The following is a 13,230-nucleotide window of genomic DNA, read 5'->3' as shown; positions in this document are numbered from 1 at the left end:
AAACAAATCATTAAAGTGCTGGAAATAACTGGGGTGGCGGTCGGCTATCAGGCGGAAAACATGCCCTGCCAGCGAACTGGCAGACAGGTCCTGCAGAGTGGGATCCTTTGAGCTTCGAAGAGCTTTTGCCAATCTGAATTGTATTAACGATGGTTTGAATAATCCTATTTTAGATAACCGTTACAGACAAAGGACATTTTTTTATCAAAAGACGAAATGTTAGGTCACTTTTTGAAGGAAAAACGCTTTTCATTTAAAACCTGCTTTCAAAGTAGCCGAAAACCGCTCTTGCTTAATAACAGTTTGATACAAAATGAAACAGTTTTTTAAAAAGTCTATTAATGCTTTAAAAAGTTGGATTAAAAGGACATTAAAGTTCGAATAATGCTGTTTTGGGCATATATTCTTGAATCGGGCAACTCTTTGTCTTTTGAACACCAAACATAAAATATTATTTTGATTATTTTTAACGCTCTTCTGCTTCAGAGGTTAGTTGTTCTAATGTATCTTATCCAATTCGTTAAATTCATCATTGTAATCATACTAAAAACCTATAAAAGGAAAACAACGTTACAAAATCTACACCGGAAGTAGCGTGCGCCATCTAGCGTTCAGCCAACGAAACATTTTCAAATGTGCGTTTTCGCCATTTGGCCAAAGCTCGCCTAATAAATTTAAAAAGGTAAACAAATTCTGTTGGAAAGCTTGTTGGAAATACGAACTGAAAAACAAATATAACGTCGGCAGCAAATTCCTTGAGCTTTTTGTGCAACAACAAAATGATTTTTGTTTGCTCGCCTTGTCGTTGGTTTCGAGAGCGGCAGCTGTTGCGAGAGCGGTGGGGTGCATGTGTATGTGAGGCTGAGTAAGCAACTGTTGTTGTTTCAATGTTTCCTGAGAGTTAGAGCGAAAAAGAAGAAGAAGCAGTCGCACACTGGAACGAAGATCGTTGCTAAATTGCAGGTAAATTTCCAGGTAAAACGGTTTTGGGTTTATTGACGGTTTGTTTTTTTTTCAGTCAGGGATTACAGTTTGGAAAAATAGAATTAAAAGATGCGGAAAAAGAGTGGAATTACCAGGTGCAACGGCCACTTGTTCATGAAAATATCTATAAAGACATTTGTTTAAGATTTTTAGAATTAATATTAAAAAAACAATAAATAATAAGAATGCTGAAATTATGTATGAATATATTTAAAATGTAAAATAACGTGTCTAAAATATTTTTTAAAATATTACATCATTCTTTGCTCTCAGAATAAATATTTTAATACATTTTAAATCAGAGCCATATTTTTAAAATTCGATTTTAAAGAAAACTCTTTGCTGCGTTCAATTCAGTCTGGCAGGTACCCTTGAGTAATCCTTAGTGCGATCCTTTCGGGGTGACTTTTCGTCGACAAGCAACATTCGGTTCACGGTGCAACAATTTTTGTTGGTCTGTGCCGTTTCCCTCCCCCTCCCCTCAGACCACCCCCTTTGCATCTGTATCTTTGCATTTCGTACCGCGCAGTTGCCGTTTCTCTGACTCAAAAACACTCGGCGTGTGTGTGTGCATTGTTTGTCTTATTTGTTGTTCGTTGGCAGCAACAACAATAAAAAGTTGCCTGCTGCTCAACGCCAGCTGTACATGTGTGTTTGTATTGTTGCATTGGTGTGTGTCCGTGTGGGTATCTGTGTGTTCGGCGGAGAGCGGGGTTTTGTGCGTTGTTCTCTGTTTGCTCGCCGTCCGCTCGTGTCGTGTTGTTGCTTCAGTGTTCTACGTAGCCGATAGATACTGGGTGCACACTTAAAAAAACATCAAGAAGATCAGGCGCAGATTTATTCACGCAAAATCATTTATAAAAAATTAAAAAAAATTTTTTATTTTAAAAAATTAAAAAAAATTTTTTTTTATTACTTTTTTTTTATCAAATAAATATTTGACCCTTACTCAAAAAAATTGTTCGTTAAATTTGAAAGAGATATCTACATTTTCAAAAAAATTACTCTATAGTAGTTCATTTGAATTATTTTGAAACAATTCTCTTTATAATTTGACCATTTTTTCTAGCTCATGTTCGACAATAATCGATATATTTCGAATTTTTGTGGTCCGTTATTGGATTTTAGAGGTTATTTATTTATTTTTGTTATTATTATTTAAGAGCGAATATTTATTTTGGGTGTAGATAAGGTTTTGCTCTCTAGTATGTCTGAATTGTTACCGAATAATAAAGAAATTATAATATTTATTAAAGAAATTATTTAGATTTATGATCATTTATACTCCAATTTTAATTTTAATATTTTTTACCTGCTACCTGGACCAAAGTAATATATAATTTCTTGAAATTAACTTACCAACCAAGCATGTTTTTCTCTCTGTGCACCGCTCGCTCTCGTATCTGCTGGCTGGCAGTCGCATTTGTGCCTGTGTCTGTGCCCGTCGCTCTGTGTGCTTAGTCGCCTTCGTCGCTTGGAACGCGAAACATACGACATTGCCAACAATCCAACAGTCCGCCGCCAATTCCCGAGCACCGTGCACCGCCGACCACGAGTTTTTGAATTCAACATTTTTGAACGTTACGTCAGTCGGTCCGTTGCAGCAGCAACAAAAATATTTTTGGCGCCGTTTTATTTGTGCGCCGAGTGTGTTGCGTTTTGAAATCGCTGCTAGCCAGGAGCTGGTATTTCTAAATCGCCTTCGAGCCAGGAGTTTTCGAGATCAACAGCCCTGTCAGAAACGACAAAAACAAAGTACGAAAAGGTAAAGAAATCTTCTACGCACAACATCGCAAGTTAGAACAACAGCAACAGCAACAAATAATACCCCGATAAGCAGTAGCAAGAAAAATTCTATATGCCATATTGTTTCCTTGTATGCGATTGTCTGTGTATCAGTGTGTCTATTGTTGTTGCTGTTGTTGTTGCTCTATCTAACAAAGTTATTGCTTTTGTTGCTGTTGTTGTTGTCATTGGGCCACGGAGCAATATACAATATATGTATATTTGTTGGAGGGGGAAACAAAGAGCGCGCCGGGGATTTCTGCAAGTTTTCTGTGTGTTTTGTTAGCTTTAGAAATATATTTCTTTTTTTTTTCATTTTTTTTTTGCTGTTGTTTTTGGTTGGGTTTTTGTGTTTTGCTGTTTTTGTGTGTTTCGATTTTGTACGTTGCTCGGGCGGTAGCTGTACTTTTTTTTTGTGCCCCGTTGCTAATATATAAACATGAACATTTCTTCAAGAATAAGTACAAACACACATCGAAAGGCTCATGCTGAAATGTTTATGTTAAATAGACGTAATACAATAAATATTGCCACAGCCAGGTTAGTTGTTTTTCTGCTCGGCTTGCTCGGTTTCAGCGCCTTCCCATTTCCCCGCCCACATTGTACATAACAATCCAACAATAACATTAACAAAAACAACAACGGGTAGAACCAAAACACGCGAACAACGTTCGCCTTGATAATGATGTTCGTTGATAATAATGATGACTGGCCAAACAACACAACAATGCTGTGAGCGAACAGTGGGACGAAAATGTCTTAAAATGGCTCATAAATATTAATTTTCATAGTTTTTTTATACAGGCATTAAAAAATGTGCTTTGTGTAACTGCAATAAAAATATGTTACTGATTAGCCTAAGCTATAAAAGATTAAAACCTCACTACTTCCCATCTTCCTCAATGCATCTTATACGTTAATCTACTATGCATAATCAATAATCTGAGATGTTTCGAACTGACGTCATGGAGTATGTCAGGACTTTTAAACCTAATTTCTTAAAATATTCTTTTTGAAATGTGGGGTTTTTTTTAATCTTCGTTATTTTTATGAAAAAAAAATTATTCCGAAAAAAAAGTTTTTACATCACCACCCAATTATATGTTAAATAACATTTTAAAACATTTTCCAAGTGATTAAGGACCTATTTTTTTTTACTTATCATTGGTTTGACTTAAAAAACATGTGCTGTTTAAAATAGAACCTCCTTCTTCGCTTAGTTCCATCCCACTGTGCGCACGTTTTTCGCTGTGCAAAAGAACTGGTGGGCCTAGCAAGGTGCTGAAAGTGGCGGGAAAACTGTTAGAGATTTAAGAGCGGCCCAAGAGTGTCGCCGCGATGTGAGGGGTGGCTGAGGGGGAGGGGGTGGTGGCAGAGTGAGTGGACAGGTGAGTGGGCTGATTAGAATCGAAACAGGTAGTCGCAGGTGCGAGAGCGAATCGTTTCGCGAATGAGTGAGTGAGCGAGTGAGTGCAGTGGGTACTCGCGCACACACATTCGTGACTATTCAATGCATTTGGCCAACATGTTTTCGGATATTGCAACACAACATTGCAATGTGTTGCTGCTGCAATGTGTTGCCGTTGCCGTTGTCGCTGCTGTTGTTTCGCCTGTTGTTGCTGTTATCAGTGAGCCAGGCCAGAGCTTTCAGCTTTCGGCGACAACAAAAACAAAAACATGAAGCACAAACAGCCAAATTGCCTGTTATTTTTATGGCCGCTGCCATTGTTGCTGCTGTGGCTATAATAATATGAAAAGTAAACAAAGTTGCTGTCGTCGTTCCGCCGTTGTCAACAACATGGCAATGTCGCACGTTTTCTCGCCGCTTTCCAGCTCGCAAAACTGTACTGAAAATGATGGCAACTACAACTACAAAGGCTACAAATACAACAAAGTCGGCCGCAATGTTTTATTAAGTTTCACGAAATATATATGAGCGAAAAGCTCTATTCGTCGTTTGCTGAGACAGCAGCAACAGCAACAGAAACAGATCAGAACAGCGCCGAAACCAACACAAACAAATAACACGACAAAACGAAAAGAAACCGAACACAAAACCCCAGAACAAAAAGCTAAAAAAAAAACAGAAAACAGAAAAGAGTCGAAGAGAATGCTCTTTGTTTGCCAGCTCGTAAATAAATAGGAATATGGATAGGAAAGTCTAAAAATCAAATATTGGAGTGGCTATAGCCAACAAAATCCCAAGTTTCTATTTCTCAGCCAAATATAAATGTTACTCTTCTGAAAGTCTCGAAATTGAAGGGTTATCTTAATTACATATTTATACCCGTTACTCGTAGAGTAAAAGGGTATACTAGATTCGTGCAAAAGTATGTAACAGCTAGAAGGAAGCGTTTCCGACCCCATAAAGTATATATATTCTTGATCAGGGTCACTAGCCGAGTCGATCTAGCCATGTCCGTCTGTCCGTCTGTCCGTCTGTCCGTCTGTCCGTCTGTCCGTCTGTATGAACGCTGAGATCTCAGAAACTACAAAAGCTAGAAGGTTGAGATTTCCCACACATATTCTTTGGCTTCCTACGCAGCGCAAGTTTATTTTAGCCGAGCGCCACGCCCCCTCTAACGCCCACAATCGCCCACTAACGATTTTAAAATGGGCCCACATCTTTAAAGATTTCCGAGAAGTATAAATGCAATTTTGTTGTGTATATTTATACCTATCGAAATGTAGAAGACATTTTTCAAATCGGACCATTCATTAAAAAGTTATACGCAATCAAAAATTATATATCTATCTCCCTCGCACTCCCTTTAGCTGAGTAACGATTATTAGTCGGGACACCAACCCGACACAGCGTTCGCACTCCCTTTAGCTGAGTGACGGGTATTAGATAGTCGGGACAACAACCCGACTATAGCGTTCTCTCTTGTTTTAAAATCTATTTATTACAGACTGCGTGAGGGACGAAACCACCATCGAATATGACAACCTCAACGCGGAGCTCTAGCAACACGAACAGCAACAATAACCACAACAACGACCGCGAGGAGCGAACCACCGCCAGCAACACCACCTACAGCCAGCACAGTCCAACAGGATCGGGATCCGGAACCGCAGGAGCCACCATTGGATCCACGAACCGAGTGATGCAGGCGGACGAGGACTTCAACATCCGCTTTGTCAACCTGGTGCGCACCCACAAATGTCTCTACGACAAGAAGGTGCCGGAATACCGCAACAGGTGAGAGAGAAATCTCAGAGATTGTGGTAGTTACCATCTCATTATTATTCCTTAGTTGATAAAACATTAAAAATAAAACGAGAAATGCGCAATAAATTTAGGAATTTCCAAGGAATCACACCTACAATAGTTACTCGAGAAATACTAGAACATTAAAAAACGAGAAATGTGTGATGTTTAATGATAATCAATTGAGGAATTTCCAAAGAATCACACCCCTCAAGCTTAAAGTCTAAGTAGATCTAGTGATTGTGACACTAATCTGTTACAGAAATAGACATTACAGATTACAATTACAATTACTATAGATTAAAATAAAGCTTTTCGATTTATAATGAATTTCGAAATGTACTTGCACACAAACAAAAGCATGTTCCCGTAAAATCGATATGATCATGCAAAACCCATATCGTTTTTACATGAAATACTTTTTTTGACCAGGTTAAATTTACCTGGCCGCATATAAAATTAAAATTTATCTAAAATAAAGTAAAATCGATCTACGTTTCATATCGATTTTTTTTGGGTGTGAAGTTATAAAATAAACGTTTTACTAAACTAATTAAAACTCTGTATTTACAGGGACAACCAGGAGAAGGCTTGGGTTCTTATATCGAAGGAGACGCGTGAAAGTGGTAAGCTGAAATCGGGCTTAAAAAAACATATTTATTGAAGGAACTATCTCCTCCCGCTTTAGTAATCCACTGCAAGGAGCGATGGCGGAACCTACGCGCCTGCCTGTCCCGCTACATAAAGCAGCAATCCGGATCGGAGCCGCAGCACAAGCCGTACTACCTGACCGAGCACATGGCCTTCCTGCTGCCCTTCCTCAAGTCCAGTCGAAATTCCCTGGAGGGCAACAATAGCCTGGCCACGCTGTACCAGATGTCTCAGCAACACCTGCAGCACCACCAGCCATATCTTCTCCACCCAGCCATCCATGCGCACGAGGAGCACAAATATTGCGCCAGCAGCAACATCAATAATAATAATAATAACAACAATATCAGCAATAACGGCGAGGAGGTCCTTGAGCTCAAGTACTCGATATCGGAGAAGGACGACGAGGAGACCATCGATGCCTTCGATCCGGCAGTGACCAACACCCTGGGTCTGAAGCGTCCTCCGTCCACGCCCACCCACAGTTCCGCCCTTCAGAGGGGCGGCGGAGGAGGAGGTGATTCGCCCGCCAGGAGCGAAACGGCCAGTGCGGATAGCATGAAGAACTTCATTCCGGATGTGCAGCTGGCCGAGACTGGTTCGCAACTGATGTACAATGATGGCGGACATGGAACACCACCGCCCCTGCACTACCACCCGCACTCGCACTCGCATCCACATCCTCTGACCCTGGCGATGGATCATCATCCTTCCTTCGAACCGGGCAGCACCAAAAGAATCAAGACGGAATGCGAGGCCACCAGCACGTTGACAAATTCGGGTGGTTTCTATGGCGGACTGAGTTCATCGGAACTGGCGGACATGGAGTTCTTTCGCAGCATCCTGCCAGATCTGGCGGCTCTTACTCCCCAGCAGCGTCGCAAGTTCAAGATTGGCATCCTGGAACTGATCGACGACGTGGTAACTCGTTATCCCGCCCCGGAGCACTGCAACGGCGGAGGAGGAGGAGTGGTCAATGGCAGTGGAGGAAGCAGCAATGGGGGATCGGTGAAGCATCAAAGGCGCAGCTCTGGACGCGATTGGCGAAAGCAATGAAGGCGAGGTTGGAGGAACGGAAAGTCACTAATCCTTAACTAGAAATACGATAAGTTAAGATAGAAACTTAATGTGGAACTGCAGTTGGAGTGGCTACTAATCGGTGTCCAAGTCAACTTCAGTCTGCTCACTGTTCATGTGTTGTGTGCGCTCAATCTGTTGAGTAAGTAAATGGGATAGACTAATTTTTCGTTCAAGATGTTTGTTTCATTTCAATATAGACAGAATTTTTCAAGAATTCTCCAAAAAACGGCTCTGCCTAAATTGAAATCAAACACATTTCAATGAAACCGAATTCATAAGGTCTCCTGATAAGCCATTAAGCTCTATATGAAGCAGTGTCGGCAGCTTCTTATAGAGCTAAAATATCTAGGTTTAAGAACTCTGTAAATATGCTGCTGCTTAAGCTTAAACTATAAAATCGATGTACAAAGCTACTCCCATTTAAGTCAAACAAAGAGAGGTAAAGGTTGGAAATCAAACTGCTGTGTGAAATAATAAACAAGTGAGAGTATGGAAAATTACATGGTAAACTTTAATTTAAATCTCGACAACTTCAACAGAGGGTGTTCTTCGCAGGGCCTTGCCCCACTTTCAATTGAGCGGATGCTCTCCTTTCTGAGAGAAATGCACAAGGACACACCTTGTCCCTGTCTTCGCACTAAAAGCTAAATTTCGTTGGCGGCTACATCGGAGGCTGCGGATCGGATTGGATCGGATCTACAGCTTCGAGGAGCCAGTCTTGGGGTAGAACTTCTTCGCCGGGTCCTTGGCCATGTCGAGCAGAGTCTGGGCGGGCTTGAAGGGAGCTCCGTACAGCTCGGCATAGGACTGCATCTTGCTGACCAGCTTGCCAGCTCCGTACTGGTCGACCCAACGGAAGGGACCGCCGGAGAATGGCGGGAAGCCCAGTCCGAAAACGGCGCCCACATCGCCCTCCAGCGGACTGTCCAGGATCTTCTCCTCCAGACACAGCACAGCCTCGTTGATGAAACGCGACACCATTCGCAGCGTCAGATCCTCGGGCGTATTGGCTCCCTTCGAGACCAGACCGTACTTCTGCTTCACGATCTCCACGGCGTCGTTGTTCACCGGACGAGTGCCCCTCTTCTGGCCGTCGTACAGGAAGATGCCCTTTCCGGATTTGCGTCCCAGGAAACCGGCCAGCACCAGATCGTTCATCACCTCCAAATTGCCACCGCTGAAGCGTTCGCCGAATGCCTTGGCCAAGTCCACGGCAATGTGGGAACCCACATCGATGCCAACCTCATCGGCAAGGGTGGCGGCGCCCACGGGGAAACCAAACTTCTTTGTGTACTGGTCCAGATCCTTGGGGTCCACGCCCTCCTGCAGCAGTCTAAAAGGAATGAGAATTTATTTTAAAGCAATTGCGAAAATAGTTATTATAAGGGGGAAGTTACATATAGAAAAAATAAAAATTCAATTTTTATTTTAAATTAAATTGGTAGAATAACTTTTTAAAAATGTGTCATGAGAGTTTCACGAAGAAATTCGATCTATTTTGGAACTTATACTTATTTCATTACTTTAAATAAAATAAAAATTTAAATAAAATCATCAGAAAAGTTTGCAATAAAATTGCCCACTGTCTGCCAAAAACAACAAAAAAATTATGAAAAAAATAGATTTTTGACTTTGAAATAGTGCCACAACCACAGTTTTTGAGATATTCTATGTAAGTTACATTATTAGTTCTACATTATTTCTTAACAAAATAAACTTGGTTTCATAAAAATCGGATCCACACAGCGACCTGTGAACGATCCGCAGCTGGCCTACTTTTTTTTTTAAATAGCCTGACAAAAAAAATCCCACGTCTGCCATTTTGAAGGATAAAAACAAAATAAAAATTGGTTAAAGTTATATAAGAACAATGTAAATCCCTTAGGAATTCCTAATTGGTTAAAAAAAATCACGAAAAACTGGAAAAAATTACAGTTTTATATGTATCTCCCCCCTTAAACTGAACCAACCTTATAGCCTCCGACAGCAAAGTGGAGAGGATGCGGGTGGTATAGAATCCAGGTCCATCGCCCACAGTGATGACGACCTTGCCCTGCTTGAGACCGACGGCCACAGCCTGAGCCACGGTGTCCTTGGAGGTGCCTGGATGCGTGATGATCTCCAGCAGCTGCATCTTGTCCACGGGCGAGAAGTAGTGCATGCCGACCACCTTCTCGGGTCGCGAGCTACCCGCTGCGATCTTGGTGATGGGAATGGCGCTGGTGTTGGTGGCAATGACGCAGTGCTCGGGCACAACTGCCTCCAGCTCCTTGATGACGCGGTGCTTCACCTTGATGTCCTCGAACACAGCTTCGATGATTATGTCGGCGTTCTTGAAGTCGCTGTAATCGAGAGTGGGACGCAGATTGGCCAGCGTCTGATCGCGCTCCAGTCCAGAGATGCGCTTTCGCTTCACAGCCGTTTCCAGACCCTTCTGCACCTGCCCAATGCCACGACCCAGACCCGCATCGGTGGCATCCTTCATCACCACCTGGTAGCCCTTGTCGACGGAGACCTGAACAATGCCGGCGCCCATCAGACCAGCTCCCAAAACACCCACGGTCTTGACCGGACGCTCTGGCTTGCCAAATCGGTTCTTCTTGCACTCCGTTTGGCCACGGAAGAGGGCAATCAGGCCCTTGGACTCGGGCGTGGCCGACAGCTCGCCAAAGCCCTTGCGTTCCGCCTCGTAACCAGCATCGATTCCCTTGTCCACGCCAGCGCGGATCACATCGAGGATCTATTTGGACATAGAAGTTATAGGTATGGTAAAGGAATGGTTTGTCCAATAACTAACCTTCAGGGGAGCGGGATAGAGGCCATTGGAGGCCCTCAGCACCTGCTTCCTGGCAGTGTCGAAGATCTTGTTCTTCACAAAGTCGGTGTCCATCACAAAGGACTGGATCTTGTTGACCAGACCGCTTTTTTCGCGATTTACCTGGGGGTAAAATAAATAAAATATAAATATGAATATATCGAGTTCGGTACAAACAAATGAGAGTACACAGAAAAAAACCGTTATGAAATAGGGTTATTTCTACCTTATTTCAATCAAATTTAAGATTCAAACATATCAACATGATATTTTATCATATCATAAAAATACCATATTTAGTATTTTTGGAGCAAATAATATAAAAAAAGATGAACATAATCTTTATTCACATCAAAATGATATGAATAACTTGATCTTTAAAAAATATCAAATTGACCATTACCATTTTTTTTTCTGTGTACATAATACAACTGAATCTTTGAAATTCGAAGATGCAATGTGTAAATATTTCATGATAAATAAGCTTACACGAAGTTTGCCGCTGGCTAGATCGCTGGCCACCTGCACGGCGGTCTTCTCCAGGTACTCGATGGTGTTCTGCTCGGCAGGCTGGAGTCCGGGGCCCAGGGGTTCGACCAGCAGATCCACGATGCCCAGTCGCTTGGCGCGATCGGCGCGCACCTGCTTGCCGGTGAGCTCCAGATCCAGAGCCGTGGGCACGGAGGTGAGCTTGGGCAGGCGCACAGTGCCGCCGCCGCCGGGCAGGAGGCCCAGCATGACCTCGGGCAGACCCAGCTTGGTTTTGCTGTCCTTGGTGGCGATGCGGTAGTGGCAGGCCAGGGCCAGTTCCAGTCCGCCGCCCAGACAGACGCCACTGATGGCGGCCACAATGGGCTTCTTGCTGCGCTCCATGCGGTCGAACATCAGCTGGGCGCCGTGCGAGATCAGGGTGGCCTCCTCGGCCGTCTGGCAGGCCTCCAGCATCCCGATATCGGCGCCGGCCACGAAGCAGCCCGGTTTGCCCGAGATCAGGACGGCCGAACTGACCGACGGGTTCGTCTCCAGGTCCTTGATGACGCGCTCGAACTCGTCGCTCACCTCGGCGCCCAGGGAATTGACCTTGGCATTGGGCGAGTCGATCTTGATCACCAGCACCCCGTTGACCACCTTGGTGTGGAGGTGCTTGTTGGCACTGGCCACCACCGGGGCGGGATTCGTGGACATCAGGCGGCGGCTCTGGAGGAGGTGGGCCGAAATGGGCAGGGCTGCGTGGGGTTAAGAGATCGGTTAGTATTATCTCACGGCACTACTCGAAATCGGAAATCAGAAATCGGAAAACAGAAAGCGAGAGACAGAAGCTCTGCGTCAAGAGAGAGAGTGAGTACAAAGTGCAAAGTCCAGTTATGCGGCATCGGGGGAGGCTCATCAAAAAAAAACTAGAGAGTGAGATACCGCTAGTAGTGCCCTCTTCCATGGGGCCAAATTCCACTCCGGCATTATTATTAGCCGCAATCTCTACTTTCCCTTTCCTTTTCACTGAAGAACCACCAATTTACCCACCTCTCGTGCACTTATTCTGCAGCAATTGCTGTCGCGAAATTTGGCCAACGGCACTCAGAAATCTCGTCGCCGACATCTCAGTTCGATTCTTCGGGGTTTTTCACTTTTCGCTTACTAATATAGATGTCTAATGTTTAACGAATCGAACTTTGGTCTTGCACCGTTAGTTATGTGTTCGCGATTCGCTATAAAAAACGATGCGGCAATTCGACTTGTTGCACATTAACGATGAAAACATCGATGTATCGATGTTTTACCATTTTTTAGAAACATCGATGTTTCTTGGCGGCAATCGATGTTTTAGTCATATCAACAATTTTAAAGAAACGGTGGATTAATATATATCATAACACTATCCTATATTATAATTTCTTTCTGTTTTATTAAATTTATTTTATATCATTTATATCTCAATTTTGTTAAAAGTATTACCGTTGAATTTAAAAAAATTCCAGGGCTGCAAAATATCAGAAAACGTCCACTGGTGTCGCTTGAAGCAGACTTTTAAAAACTAGATGGCGCTAGTGTATCACTGTGGACGGCAATCCACGTAGTGACGAACCTCGCCAGGAAAGTAGATCTGTTAATCCTTAAAATACACTCCTGAGGATTTTAACCATTTTTTTTAAAAGATATTTATTTAAAAAATCACATCACAATCATTACTCATCAGTAATAAACTTTATTCCCCTTACCTGAAACTTGTAATTGAATTTTTAATAGAAGAAAACGATATAATGGAATTAAACATAGATTAAATTTTTTAATATCGAAGCCGACTTATACGATTTTTTTCACTGACATTGTTTTCGTGAATTTGTCACGCTGACCCACCCCGCCTTACCTTGGACCATTAACAGGCCTCACAATTTGCGGGACACGCATGTCACTCGCATTTTTCAGGTCGCTTCCTCGTATCCAGGACTCATTGAAGCCGCATTAAGCGCGCCTCATTTGCTTCGATACTATTGTCCTTTCAAGTGGCCACTCCTAAATAGGTTCGGATGAGATTTCGCCACATTGCCATGCGCTTTATTGTGGCAACACGCCTTTGTGGCCTTTGACGCAGGCGTTTTATGTGGCATGTACTATAAAATAAATAGTTAATCGTTTTTCGCCGAATCTGCAGCTGCGGTTTTGATTTCTAGGCCGATCCGCCTCTGATGTGCGAGGAGTCAAAAAA

The 13,230-nt window shown here is 42.9% G+C and overlaps 2 protein-coding genes across 3 annotated transcripts; one reads left to right on the top strand and one right to left on the bottom strand.

Annotated features, from left to right (window-relative positions):
- Positions 1–2,437: 2,437 nt before the first annotated feature.
- Positions 2,438–8,204, top strand: brwl (brickwall). 2 transcript variants are annotated; one of them, XM_044394913.2, is made up of 4 exons: positions 2,438–2,749; positions 5,682–5,971; positions 6,554–6,606; positions 6,669–8,204. In XM_044394913.2, exons 2-4 carry the CDS (start codon positions 5,712–5,714, stop codon positions 7,685–7,687), a joined length of 1,332 nt encoding a protein of 443 aa, XP_044250848.1. In that variant the 5' UTR covers positions 2,438–2,749; positions 5,682–5,711; the 3' UTR covers positions 7,688–8,204. The 2 variants fall into 2 exon arrangements, with proteins under 2 accessions (XP_044250848.1, XP_070067756.1); XM_070211655.1 differs by lacking the exon at positions 2,438–2,749 and adding an exon at positions 4,082–4,157.
- On the bottom strand, positions 8,200–12,277 carry Mtpalpha (monolysocardiolipin acyltransferase Mtpalpha). The gene is made up of 5 exons (XM_017158215.3): positions 12,048–12,277; positions 11,016–11,752; positions 10,509–10,649; positions 9,682–10,451; positions 8,200–9,044 (listed from the first exon to the last, which is right to left on the bottom strand). Exons 1-5 carry the CDS (start codon positions 12,121–12,123, stop codon positions 8,408–8,410), a joined length of 2,361 nt encoding a protein of 786 aa, XP_017013704.2. The 5' UTR covers positions 12,124–12,277; the 3' UTR covers positions 8,200–8,407.
- Positions 12,278–13,230: the final 953 nt, after the last annotated feature.

This window comes from Drosophila takahashii, chromosome 2L, assembly GCF_030179915.1.
Source record: "Drosophila takahashii strain IR98-3 E-12201 chromosome 2L, DtakHiC1v2, whole genome shotgun sequence".
NCBI classification, from domain to species: domain Eukaryota; kingdom Metazoa; phylum Arthropoda; class Insecta; order Diptera; family Drosophilidae; genus Drosophila; species Drosophila takahashii.
Note: the sequence above shows the minus strand (reverse complement) of the source record. Positions and strands in the feature narration are given on the sequence as shown.